The following is a 14,012-nucleotide window of genomic DNA, read 5'->3' as shown; positions in this document are numbered from 1 at the left end:
TGATTCAAGAGGAAGGTTTATATGTATAATACATGCATAATATACTAAGGCAACATTGCTAATTTTAGAGGTTTCTAACGTGATGTCGTAAATTAACCTATTTTTTTAGGCTTATTTAGCAAAAATATATAGGATATAGGGACAGAAAAGGCGACTTTGTTTTATACTATGTAGTGAAGTGCAACAGAACAGAAATAATAAATACATTTGTAAATTAAGATTGTACTAAGGCCAAGATATATCTAGTATAAGATGTAATTAATAACTTTAACTAATTTAATAACGAATCGATTAAATTAAATGATGCTTAATTAAGAATCTGTTAAGAACAGCATAAATTAGGATAAAAATTAATGTTTCTCGTGATATACGGTTCAGCGCTATGTTCAATATAACAAAGAAAAGAATCTCTACTGGCCGGAAACACAAGTAAAACAAATGTTATGAGGCGAATGTTGAACCGATAAAAGTTAGCGCCTGATTTCTATATCAATCCTGAACTTTTGAAGTCGATTACACTACGAAGACACTCGAATGCTTCGCAAAATCAATATCCCTTTCTCTGACAACATATACTATCTTCTTTAAATGTAAATCAAGCATCTGTACGTCTCTCCGACCGGGTTATACGATATAGGTATGGCGCGTTTACTCAATTTAATCCAAAAGGAACTTCTCGACATTCAATTTTGCTGCTTTTTTTTTAAATCGCAAACATCGCGATATATTATTTGTATGTAGAAATCGAATTTGTTGGCATCCATATATTTTATATGAATAATGAATGTTTCAAAGAGTTAAATGAGCAGGTGTTTATTTGTTATTATTGGTTATTATTTAGGTAACTTCCACTAATCGTGAACAATACGAAGAGATGGAGAAAAAAGAAGAAAGTTTGTTGATAAGCTCCATGACTCACCAGACAGCTGGTAATATTTAAATTATGTACATCACATGGTTCCTCTATTCCTAATATCCTGTATTATATAACAGGTCAATTCAAAAGTCCCCGGCCTGACATTTAGATGGCGCTATAAGTAAATATGTTTTTTAGTTAGCCCTAAACCTCAAAAGATGCCTATATAAAGGATCATTAGTTTGTGAATTATAAAGCAACTTTTGATATTGTGAAAAGGAATTTGATAAAATATTGCTTTTTGAAGACAATAAATACAGTTAAAGCAAAAACTTGGCTTGATGCCGAGTTTCCGGACACTTCCCCAAGAAATTCAACCATCAAGAATTGGCATGATAAGTTTAGATGTGGTGAAATGAGCACCGAAGACGGTGAACACACTAGATGCCCAAAAGAAGTTGTTACTGACGAAAACATTTAAAAAATCCACAAAATGATTTTGAATGGCCGTAAATTGAAACCGAATGAAATAGAAGACTCTCTAAAGATATCAACTGAAGGTGTACATCATATCATTCACGAATATTTGGGTAATGAGAAAGCTCTGTGCAAAGTGGGTGCCGCGTTAGCTCACCTTTGACCAAAAACAAAGTCGAGTTGATGATTCGGAGCAGTGTTTGAAGATAATCAAGCGCAATAAACCCGAGTTTTTGCGTCGATATGTGACAATGGATGAAACATGGCTCCATCATTTCACTCCGAAGTTCAATCGACAGTAATCTGAGTGGACTTGACTACGTTGAAAACCATTTAGATGGACCGTTTGAAGAACGAAATCGCCTAAAAACGGCCGTATTTGAAGAAAAAGAAAGTGCTGTTTCACAAGTCAATCAAAACTATGGCAAAAATCTATGAATTGGGCTTCGAATTGCTTCCTTATCCACCATATTCTCCAGATCTGGCTCCCAGTAACTATTTCCTGTTCTCAGATCTCAAAATAATAAGATCTCGCTCGCTGGGAAAAAATTCCGTCGAATGAAGAGGTGATCGCCGAAACTGAGGCCTATTTTGAAGTAAAGGACAAATCGTACTACAAAAATGGTCTCGAAAAGTTGGAGGGTCGTTACAATAGAAGATAATTATGTTGAATAAAATAATAACAATTTTCCGAAAAAAATTCGTTTTACTATAGTAGGCCCAGGACTTTTCAATTGACCTCTTACATTATAGTCAGTCAGATATATACTAAAAAAGTTTAGCACTGAGCAAGATTAGAACTAAATTATATTAGTCTAATCATTCTTGGAAGTGTTTACAGCCTGCTAAACATATTTGAATCTGCTAGTTATGATTCCCAAAATATCTGACACAATCTACTATACAATATGCTTTTTAAGCGAATTTATTCAAACAAATCAATGATTCTTGCTTGAAGATCTATAATTTCGTCACTGTAAGACAAACTGTAAAATGAATAAACCTATTTCGATTGAGGTCAGTTTTAAGTTTAGACAAATTATAATGTTTTTTTTATGTAATGTAGTGATCTGATTTATTAGACCATTTAGCTTTCTTTTGTTATACTTGTGTCATGGGAAAAGAATTATGACTTGATACAATATACAATATCGTATTGTATCAAATGTCTGATGAAGCCAGGCCAAGATAAGTAAGGGTCCAAGCAAACAGAAAACACGTGGCAAAAAAAGGATAACGGGGCTGCATGTATCAGAGAGGGACGAATCATCTAAGAAGTTAGACCTGGTATGAGAAGTTCCTAGCTGGAAGAGTCTTTCCCTCCCCAAAATTCTGAACGAATCGGATGCAGAAAAGAGTTTCTTGAACCAGCTTTCTTAGCCACCACCAAGAACCGAAAGGATAAAGCACGATGCACCAAGAGTGAGAATAAAAATTAACCAGAGAACATTAGAACTAAGAGTAGTGTGAGAAATAGAACAAGAAGTCAAGAATTACAGAAGAGATCCAGGTCGAGAAGTAAGAAGTAAAAGAAACAGAAGTGTGAGAGTCAGAATTAGTCAAAAAACGTGAATTAAGAAACAGCCAAGTGTCGAGACATAAGAACAATCAGAATTAAGAAGACAGAAAAAGTACAAGCTCGCCAAGAAGAACAGTAGAATTCTTACATGTCGTGTGTATAATCATCAGATGGGTTCAATGAATGATGAATTTGCATTAGCCAAACCAGACATACGCTGTAGTAAGTCATTTAATTATTTTCACTATTACATATCGGTTTTATATTATTTCTATTTTGCTTCCAACATTTTGTATATTTCGTATATTATTCATATAAATAACGTCTTGGTAATTTAGGTAAAGAAAAGAGAAAATAAATTGTATTATCATGTAAAAACATTGTTTTACCTCCTTAACAACTAAACAATTGTCATAATGGAAGAAATGTAATTCAACTGTAAGATTGGAATGGCTAACTATAATCCTCACAAAACTAACCAGGTGAACAACCAGTAATTCTATTCGGTGTCGTAGTTACTAATTTACAGCCTAGAAACAGGATTGGAATATGAGGATGCTCTATTTCAACTTTTTCTACCAAAACGCAAAGACCTCTAGCTATATGTATATTCAGGCAGAGAGATTAATTCTTAGTGATTTTCTTGATAGAAAAACAATTTTATTGAATAGTATAAAACTCAAAAAAGTTATTCTACTTTTCCCATTTCCAGATAAGAAACAAATATCGATCAGGAAATATCCTCAGTTTGGATGAGCATTACAATAAATAGTAAAGAATTAACTCGATTTTTACAATCCCCATTATAAGTTCCTACTCTAGTGACTCTAGGCCCCAACTACAGTCTCCTGGAGTTTTAGTACTTATGTAGGAATGTTCGTCGGGTCGGTCGGTCGGTCGGTCGGTCGAAATGTGTGGCTGCCGCTGCGATTATTTGTCAGAACACTCACTACTATTTTTGGAAGGAATTTGCACGGGAACTAAAAACACTGGTTGAATCAAAGTTGTTTATTCTAACTTACGATTGATACATGTGGTCGATGGGAGAATTGACAGGATATTAGGTTAAGGTGAAGGAAGTACGGTAGCGCCGTGGAAGTGGTATTGTTACAGGAGGACGGTGATAAGAAAAGAGAGCGAGACGTCGTCGTGATGGCCTTTTATACTCCAGAACTGCATGGTACCAATCCACCAGCGTTGCCAACCTTTGTAGTTGTTGATGGTGAATTGGTGGTGGCCTAAAGGGTCGTGGCGGTCGCCACACTTATAACAAAAGGGTAAAGTGAAAACTTCTGGGTCCACCACTAAAAGTCTCACAACTTATTCGCTGGATGCGAAGTACTTCCCAGAAACATTGAAAATTTCATCAAGTTCGAGAACATCTATCCAGAAGACAGGGAAAATGACAATACGTTTTGACATGACGTTTTATCTTAGTAAAACATAACTTTTCTCCACTTTTGCCATTCGGCTCGTCAAGAGAGTTGGAGTAATATTTGCCCGTTATTCTATCTTTTTTATAGTAACTAAACACACCATCAATCAAAATCCAAAAACACCCTTCCAGTAGCACATTTCCTTGTCGGATTTTGTACTCTTACATAAGGACAATCATAAATGTTAAACATAAATGTACGCACATTCCCCATCAGGATTCGAACCCACGACTATCGCAACAGTCCTGTGACTTTTACCACTGTGCCAACCAAGCCAGCAATCGACCATATTGATTCAATTATATCAAAAATAAATCAACAACCGATAAGACTGTTCAAAACATGATAGTTTTTGAACAGAGTCGATAAAAAAATCACTGAAAAAATGTCGTACGATTTTGTTTGTACGTCTGAGTGATGTGAAGAAGCTCTCCATAGTTTTGGAGATGCCGATACACTTTCAATAAACATCGTTATCGACGATAAGATCTCTGGTCCTCCTAATCGCAATCAATATTTATTCAAGAACTTCAAATACTGATTTCAGTTTGACAGAGTAGTGATCGAACTTATCGGTCATCTGAAGCGGTAAGATGTACAAAATATTGTTGTTGGTTCTCGGGTTAGTCGTAACAGTGACAAATGGAAAGAACTATACGAGTAAGTTAAATTGAAACACATAAGAATTGTATATTAATTTAAAAGGTGTTATTCAGATACTAAATTACTATGAATTTCGTTATCATTTTAAATTTAGTTAAACCCAATTACACGTTCTAATAAAACCGTACGCGTATTTACGAATAGTGCGATTTGACTAAAACAATCAATGTCTTTTTGTTTTTGCACAAAAAAACTTCAGAAGTAGATTTTAAACTAATCAACAAAAATAAGAAAGTAAAGAAGGATTTCGTTATAATGAAGAACAATGTTTCGCTTTTACTTCGACTTCTGCCAAATTTCTGCAAAGACTTCAGCATAATACGTGTTTACAGTTAATATTGACAGTTTATTGAAAAAATTGTGGTATTTGGGGACAATGCAATGCAATAGACGAGGAACTAATAGTGTGATTGTAAAAATTCAATAATCCTTGGAAAACACCAATAGATTCTGGATGTGTAACCCATATAATACACAACAAATGGAATAGATATCGAATCCGTTATTGTACAGATATTTTGTATATCTACACAGTCCATGTTAAAGCCCTAAAGCAGTTTTATTTTGTTACTAAATTTTACAAACAAACCGTTATTACTTGGAACAAACTAGGTGGACGTATGTTAGTTAGCAAATTTTTTAAAAAAATACTTAGCAATGCGTTCGAAAATTAATATAACATGTAGGGGCAAAAGTCCCGATACCTTTTTAATTGCGCGCCATCTTGGTTATGTGACGTTTAGTTCAATTTCGCTTTAACAATGATATTGTGTAAACGTTTAAATTTTATTATAGATAAATATACGCCACAAGAACGAGCAGATATAGTGACAATATTTATTGAAAATAATCGTTCCATTATTGCCACTCCGCAGAATTCGTCAATAGAGAGAACAATCGATTTTGGGGAATCCAGAATCTTCAATTAATTAACGAAACATCATTGCATCCACTAAAAACAACTGTAACATATGGTAGGGTATTCATTGGTCCCTATTTTCTGAAAGTGACTAAGGTGTTACAGTTACCGTTATTGCTGAATGGTACCAAGACATGATTAAAAATTTTCTTGTGCCTAAAATAGAAGAGCAAGGACTAGAGGACATGCGGTTTCAGCAAGATGGGGCCACAACACACACAGCTCGTTCAACAATTCAAGTATTAAATGACTATACCAGGACGATACCAGGACAACTACTACTTGCTAGGCCTTATCAGGAGGTAGGAACTATCTATGACATAACGGTCACATTATTTAAATGGCATAAATCACGTTCAAATTAAAAGATGTTCCGAAGAAGGTTACGTTCAACAATGTAAAGTTTCTAGGGAAAATGATAAAGCCAGAAATATAAGTAACAAACCTCCTATTCTTATTATAATCAAGCATAATAATTAATATAGTAATCTATGTGTTGTTTCAGAATATCTGCAAGTAGTCGAGAAGGGTTTCCAGGAATACCAGGAGACAGGATCCAGGCCGCATTATCTTAACGATGCCCTTCGACAGTTTCGTCTCACTAATTTATTCAGAGAAAACGCGTATATTGGTGACACCCCCATAATAGAAGTACCACAAGTGCAGGATGATGCTTTGTGTAGCCTATGCAGTTTAGCAGCGGATTTCTTCGCATTCCAAATCAGATCGGGTACCCCGAGGGACCAGCTCAAGAATGAGGTGACAGAGTTATGCGAACTATTCGACATCGAACCGGGCAGGGTCTGCGAAGGAGTCGTGGATTTAAATATAGTAAATACACTCTTTATTAATTGGTTGGACAAGAAATTAATTTCGATTCCAGAGTATGCGGTAGTTCCAGCTGTACATTATTCTCGCTAAATCTCGAAAACGCTTGAACCGATATGACTAATTTTGATTTAAAAATATTTATATAAGACCAGGGAAGGTGTACATGGTTGTCCGATACAAAGTGTCACCCAGCTCACTACAGGCCCATCAGCCTTTTCAGTGCCATTTCGAAGCTTGCCGAGAGGGCAATACTCTACGCTCTCAACTCTTTCACCAAGGAAAACAACATCATTCCTGATATAATTCGGGTTTCGCGCTCACCACTCCTCCGTCCATCAGGTTACCCGTCTTGCCGCGCACATCCATCATGCTCTTGACCAACGTAAAAAACTTGCAGCAGTCCTTCTGGACCTAACCAAAGCCTTTGACAAGGTTTGGCACGACGATTTTATCGCAAAATGCGTGCGGTTAGGTCTCCCAGAAGACCATTTTCCATTAAGAAGCGTTACGCACTGCGCGTCTCGCAACTTAAGATCGACACCGCAATAATTCCGTGGCTGGATAACGTCATGTACCCAGGTCTCCACTTCCACCGACGGTTCGGTTGGCATTCCCAAATCCAGAAAGAAATCCAGGTGAAACGACTTTTTCCAAAATAAGCTCCTCAGGAGAATCTTAAACGCTCCATGGCTTGTCAGAAATAATCTAATTCAAAGGGAACATGACACTCCAGAAATCAAGCACTGCATATTTCAATCATTCCACAAACAACAACTCAGCTCAAGTTCTTCTGAAAACGCGTTTGTTACGACAGTATCCAGTCGTGTGTTAACTCAAGTTCGCGAATCAATAGAATCGCCGGGTCCTGGTGCCCAATAACGGCTGCCCGATCAGCGGGTGTAGTAGCAGTAGTGATCCACAGGGGTCAACTGTGATGCGGTTTCACTTTAGTATATTAGTAAGCCCTTGAATAGCATCCCTGTTTTGGGCCGTTTGGACGGACACAAAGGTAGCGGTGACCCCGCGGATGTTTGAAGGAGCTCACAGAGCACCATAGTGTGGCCCACATAAATAATAACGATAGTGAGAGTCGGTAGGTTTTTCTGTCTATTCACTGGTCTGGAGTCGGTTCTGAAGACCGAAATAAATTTCTTGTCAACCGCGTTCATACTTGTACTTACCCTGTCAGTTTTATGATTAATATCTAAATCTTTCCCAGGATGCTTTCATTTATATGTTCGCCAATGATCCCGATCTAAATCCCGACGTCGCATGTCATTTATTACTCTACAGTCAGTGCCCTTCTGACAGTTTCGAGTGGTCCATCGATGTTCCAGATGGTGAATCGCCCTCAAGACCAAAACCAACCGAAGAATCTCTGGTCAAAGTCCTTCATGTCACCGATATACATCTGGATACGTTGTACAGAGAAGGCAAAGTAGCGACTTGTTCAGAACCTCTTTGTTGTCAAGAGGATCAGGAGGATGGAGATGAAAGTACAGGAAATATATGTGGTTACTGGGCCACGTATGGAAATGATATTTCGGAACATTTGGTGGACGAATTCATCAGATTTGCAAGCACTTTGGTAAATATATTTAAAAAAAATCTATGTTCATTAATATATATAGTATATAATAGCTTTTCCGGACTTATAAAAAACAATTTAAGATTAGTCAAAACTATTTATACCTGAACAGATATTTTACCATTATTTCCTAGAACTTTTGGATATACACAGAATATTATTATATTATATATATATATATATATATATATATATATATATATATATATATATATATATATATATATATTTATATATTTCTAGAACTTTTAGATATACGCAGAATATGGTTACATCTTGTTGACCACTAAATTCTATACGTACATGACAGTATAATTTATTTATATGGCGCTGTTCTAGAGTTTTACCAAAAACAAGCAAGAAGTTTTAGAAGAAGAAAACATTTATTTTAGCTATTAAGTTTTCAGATTTGCATAAAAATGACGACACCATCTCATTTAGCTCTACATTTTACATAAGTAGTGATATTTTTAACCATATGGTCTGAACTGTAAGAAAAAGTTTGAAAATGGGCAAACAATTCAATATTTTTCCTATATTTTGCCTTTCAAATGAGATGAAGATATTTTTCTTATGGATAATATGATGAAAAAAATGAAAATAGTATTATTTTTCGCGTAAGGCGATTAGTTTTTAAATTTTTTTATTAGATAAAAAGATATTTTATACCTAATTCTTCAATAATTAGATATACAGCAAAAATTACCTTAATAACTTATTAAGTATATAACTATTATTAGATATTAATACATTTACTAGTAATCTTAGAGATCTGTCTTGTTTTGATGCATAGTTATATAGAAAATATCAACTATATTTAATCAAAACTAGTTAGGCCTAAACACACGTATTTGTCATTATTATCCAGAATTTTAGGCATACATGAATATAATAAGTCAGTCTTGTCAAGTATTGAATTATATACAAATACTGTTTATATTTAAACACTATTATTATAACTATTTTCCAATTTGTATTTAACAGTTTTTATTTTAAAACACTTTATAAACTCAAATAGTAACATACAAAGTATTGAAAGATTTCAATGGTGTATCTTGATTATTTTTAAAATTATTAGTAGATAATGTTTTGAACAATTCTAGGTAGCATTCTTCTAGAGATATTTTCATCAATTGTTCTTTTCCTTCGATCTCTAATAGGTAATTATTTATCAATCTTCTTGTATTTATCTGTTTGATCTAAATGGGCTTGGAGAACGATATGTACTATTGTAAATGTCTGAAGTTTTAGATTAGTAAAACTATTGTCTATCTATATCTTAAAGTTCTAGCTAATTATTAGCATAAATAAATAATCTCTGAACAGGATTTCGATTATGTCTACTTCACTGGTGACATCATAAGTCATCGAGTCTGGTCAACAACTGAAGAAAACAATGCAAAAGTTATCACCACCCTGATGAATAAATTCAAGAACGGCTTTAAGGTCCCCGTATATTCCATCTTAGGCAATCACGAACCGAGTCCTCTAAATCTGTAGGTTATCGATATAAAACATAAGAACCTCGTTAATCATGATCGTGTTTCAGGTATGTCTTCGACAATACCACCTCAGATAATCTCTCGACGCAATGGCTACTGGATTTGGTCGACAGGGAATGGTCCGCATGGTTGCCAGCGTCAACAAGCGACACAATAGCAAGGGGTGGTTTTTATACGGTGTCTCCCCGAGATGGCTTCAGAATCATCGTCCTCAATGCGAACGTAGCTTATATAGATTGCTGGTATACTTAAAACAATGACCAATAACGTTCGACATGATCATTCATTAATGTTTAGGTGGTTGATAAAATCGAGTAAAGATCCCTATGGACAGCTGGATTGGTTGATCAGTGTTCTGGAGCAGGCTGAGAGATATAACGAGAGTGTTCATATTCTAGCGCATATTCCTAGTGGTTTCAGTAAGACCTTAACTTCATGGGGCAGAGAATACAACAAAATAGTGAATAGGTAATGAATATTGAATATTATGTACGGGGAATGGACAAACTAATCGGAACCCCTGACTTACCATATGACCCTGACCCTAAAAACTACTATTTATTTTTAAAATAGCTGCAATCTTTAAGCAGTAGACTCCATTTTTGCACCAAAAGATCAGCTAAAGCTTCCTGTTTTACGCTTTGAACTTTCTGTTTTTAAAGATTCCAAAACGGTTCAATTATGTTGAAACCGGGCCATTGTACTGGTCAGGGAAGATTTTTGATGATAGCCTCATTTTCTTCAAACCAAGACTAAATATTTTGGTTGTGTGTATTATGCACTATAATTTTGGAATATAGCAATATTTGGCAGCAATATGATAGCCATACTAAGAATTTTATCACTGTGGGTATCGTGATTAAAAACGTTAAAAAATTGAACTGCTTTCACTGATTGTTTATTATAACCGTCGCAGAACAAAGTGTGTTGTCATAACCACAAACTTTTACGCGAACGAAGGTTTACCAATATGCAAGGAGATATAATATATTGCATTATGTTCATATTACTTTGTCTATCCCCTGTATATGGTAGAAAAATTGGTTATGATGAATATGGTTCCGTTTCTGATAAAAAAAATATTGATATCAAAATGTCAGCAAAACATGTAATCAAATCCATAAATTGCTTTTGACTTAAACTGTGACATAAAGGCCTAAGACCTGGGATATTACTACTTAAGTATTCCTAAACATTTCTATCTGCTCTAAAATTTGAATTTTATCCAAAATTGAATATCCAAGTGATTGAAACATGAAATGCTAAAGTCTGAAGGCAAAAAAAACATTCGATCTTCCTAACGTCTGAACACTAAATGACTCAATGGAAAACATTTTAGTTGTAGTTACTTATTGGTGTGTTAAGACAGAGAGAAATTAAATATTTGTTGTATACTAGTTTTATTTAATAATTTTCAAAAATAGAATATATGAATAGCAAATCTCAATCACTATTGTGAGCTCTAGAAGATTTTTACATGAAAAATACATTTTCAATAAGCCTTTTACATGAAGTTTAACAATGAAACACTCCTTTCTATTAAAATTTCGTATTTAGTTTAAAGAAATATATTGAAAAAATCTTCTCAGGCTGTTGGAAACTTATAGTGAACTTACTCAATAGATTAAAGCGTTTTAGTGTTGATTTCGATGATTTAGACCTTATGTTTCAATACAATTAATAAAGAACGCTTAAAATGGAGTATATTCAAACATGAAGAATTAACAACGATATTTCAGTATACTGTAGAAATCTACCTGCTAGAAATAATTAAATGTCCCTTCCCATTCGTATCGATGTTACATGTCTACTTTCATTTCTATAGAGAATTTATGCAGACAGAAAAAGCTGGCAGCTCTTCAACCTCAGAAAAAAATATTCCCTCTTAATAGGATTTATGCAAATTAAGATACAATAACATCGTAAATGAAGAAATGTTGGACCTGTTTTTTCCTCCACATGTCCACATGAGTAAGTAACACACATTTTTTGGCAAAATTAGTTTTTTTTATTCAACATAATTCCCTTCAAGGATGATACGTTGACTATAGCGACCCTCAAACTTTTCGATACCATTTTTGTAGTACGATTTGTCCTTTGCTTCAAAAATAGGCCCCAGTTTCGGCGATCACTTCTTCATTCGACGAAAATTTCTTCCCAGGGAGCATTCTTTTGAGATTTGAGAACAGGAAATAGTCGCTGAAGGGCAGATCTGGAAAATACGGTTGGAATACGGAATTCATGGATTTTTGCCATCGTTTTCACCGACTTGTGACACGGTGCATTGTGTTGGTGAAGCAGCACTTTCTTTTTCTTCAAATAAGGTCGCTTTTCCGCGATTTCGTCCTTCAAAGAGCACAATAACGCTATATAATAGTCGCTGTTGATGATCCTTCCATTTCAAGGTAATTAATGAAAATTATTCCATGCGTATCTCAAAATACAGACGCCATAACATTGCTAGCCGCCTGTTGCGTTTTCCCACGCTCAGATGACTGTCGATTAGACTTCGGAGTAAAATGATGGAACCATATTTCATCCATTATCACATATAGACACAAAAACTCGAGTTAATTACGCTTGATCATCCTCAAACACTGCTCTGAATCATCAACTCTTCGTTGTTTTTCGTCAAAAGTGAGCTCGCGCGGCACCCACTTTGCACAGGGCTTACCTAAATATTCGTGAATGATATGATGTACACGTTCAATTGATATCTTTAAAATGTCTGCTATTTCATTCAATTTCAATTTAGGGCCATTCAAAATCATTTTGTGAATTTTTTTAATGTTTTCGTCGGCAACAACCTCTTTTCAGCGTCCACTGCATTCACCATCTTCGGTGCTCATTTCACCACTTCTAAACTTAGCATAGCAATCCTTGATGGTTGATTTTCCTAGGGCAGTGTCCGTAAATTCGCCATCAAGCCAAGTTTTTGCTTCAATTGAATTTTTTCGCTTCAAAAACAATATTTTATCAACACGCGAAATTCCTTTTTATCCATTTTTTTCACAATAACAAAAGTTGCTTCACTCAAAATGCTATAATTCACAAATTAATAGTCCAATTATATGTCAAATTTATACAGGCATCTTTTGAGGGTTAGGGCTAACTATAAAACATATGGATTGAATTCTAATAGCGCCATCTACGTGCCAGGCCGGGGACTTTTCAATTGACCTGTTATTCCAGGTTTGCCAACACAATTAAAGGACAGTTCAACGGACACATTCACGTAGACCAATTCCAAGTCCATTACAATTCGGACGAGACCAAAGCAACCAACGTTGCTTGGAATGGTGCATCTTTGGTTACCTCGGACTTTGGCAATCCCAGTTTTAAAATCTACAGCGTCGACTCCACGACTTTTGTAAGTTCTCTCCATTTACAATGAGAAATATAAACACTTTCCGTGTGTAGGATGTTGTGGATATTGACCAATGGACTTTTAATCTAACCGAAGCAAACCTGAACAAAGACGAGTCACCGAACTGGTATAAAATATATTCTTTCAAGGAAGCTTACGACGTGCCTTCACTACAGCCGGAGGATATTGGTGACCTATTGGTTAAAATGGCGAAGAATCATACTTATTTAGCTAACTATCATCTGTAGGTTTCTGGAATACTAATTTTGAATAGTATCCGACAATATATATTTTTCTTTTTATAGGCACAGATACAAGAATTCCGATAGTGCTGTAGCAACGGGGTGTGACAATAAATGCCAGAAGAAGTACTTGTGCCGTTTTGCTACCTATATAAATGGAGATACCACAAAATGCAACGAACTGAAAAAACTATATGATAAAAATTCATAATTCTTTCATTTGATCATTTTATTTTATGGCATTTTTGTTCTTTGTAAAAAATATATATGTAGTAAATAAAAATAAATAAAAAAGGCGTGTATCAGCATTTTCATATTTATTAAAAGTGTCTCTTTTCTACAGTATCTGACTCTACCTTCGAGGTTCCTTTAGGTCGTCTTCCGGTCATTCTCTTTTATGTCCTTGCTTCTCAGATTTTCATAATTTTGTCTCCCATTCATTAGAAGTGGTCGAAGTAAGAACTGTTCTTATACCTTTGCCACATATTATGATACTTAATTTTTGCTGTTTACATTTTACTAAATAGTGTATGTTAAAATTGGTCTTATACTGTTTTGCATATATCACTTTACTGTTAATCGATTTACCATTGATGGCCAAGTATACATTCA

The 14,012-nt window shown here is 35.0% G+C and overlaps 1 protein-coding gene across 1 annotated transcript; it reads left to right on the top strand.

Moving 5' to 3' along the window:
- The first annotated feature begins 4,793 nt into the window (after positions 1-4,793).
- LOC143204529 (sphingomyelin phosphodiesterase) lies at positions 4,794-13,708 on the top strand. Its single transcript, XM_076417105.1, has 9 exons — positions 4,794-4,948; positions 6,376-6,701; positions 7,921-8,289; positions 9,616-9,785; positions 9,839-10,033; positions 10,089-10,259; positions 12,984-13,161; positions 13,212-13,402; positions 13,464-13,708. Exons 1-9 carry the CDS (start codon positions 4,882-4,884, stop codon positions 13,609-13,611), a joined length of 1,815 nt encoding a protein of 604 aa, XP_076273220.1. The 5' UTR covers positions 4,794-4,881; the 3' UTR covers positions 13,612-13,708.
- Positions 13,709-14,012: the final 304 nt, after the last annotated feature.

Source organism: Rhynchophorus ferrugineus, unplaced genomic scaffold, assembly GCF_030347505.1.
Source record: "Rhynchophorus ferrugineus isolate W39M unplaced genomic scaffold, kcgeb_rfMv2 rfM11, whole genome shotgun sequence".
NCBI classification, from domain to species: domain Eukaryota; kingdom Metazoa; phylum Arthropoda; class Insecta; order Coleoptera; family Curculionidae; genus Rhynchophorus; species Rhynchophorus ferrugineus.
This window is presented reverse-complemented; position numbering and strand designations above follow the sequence as displayed.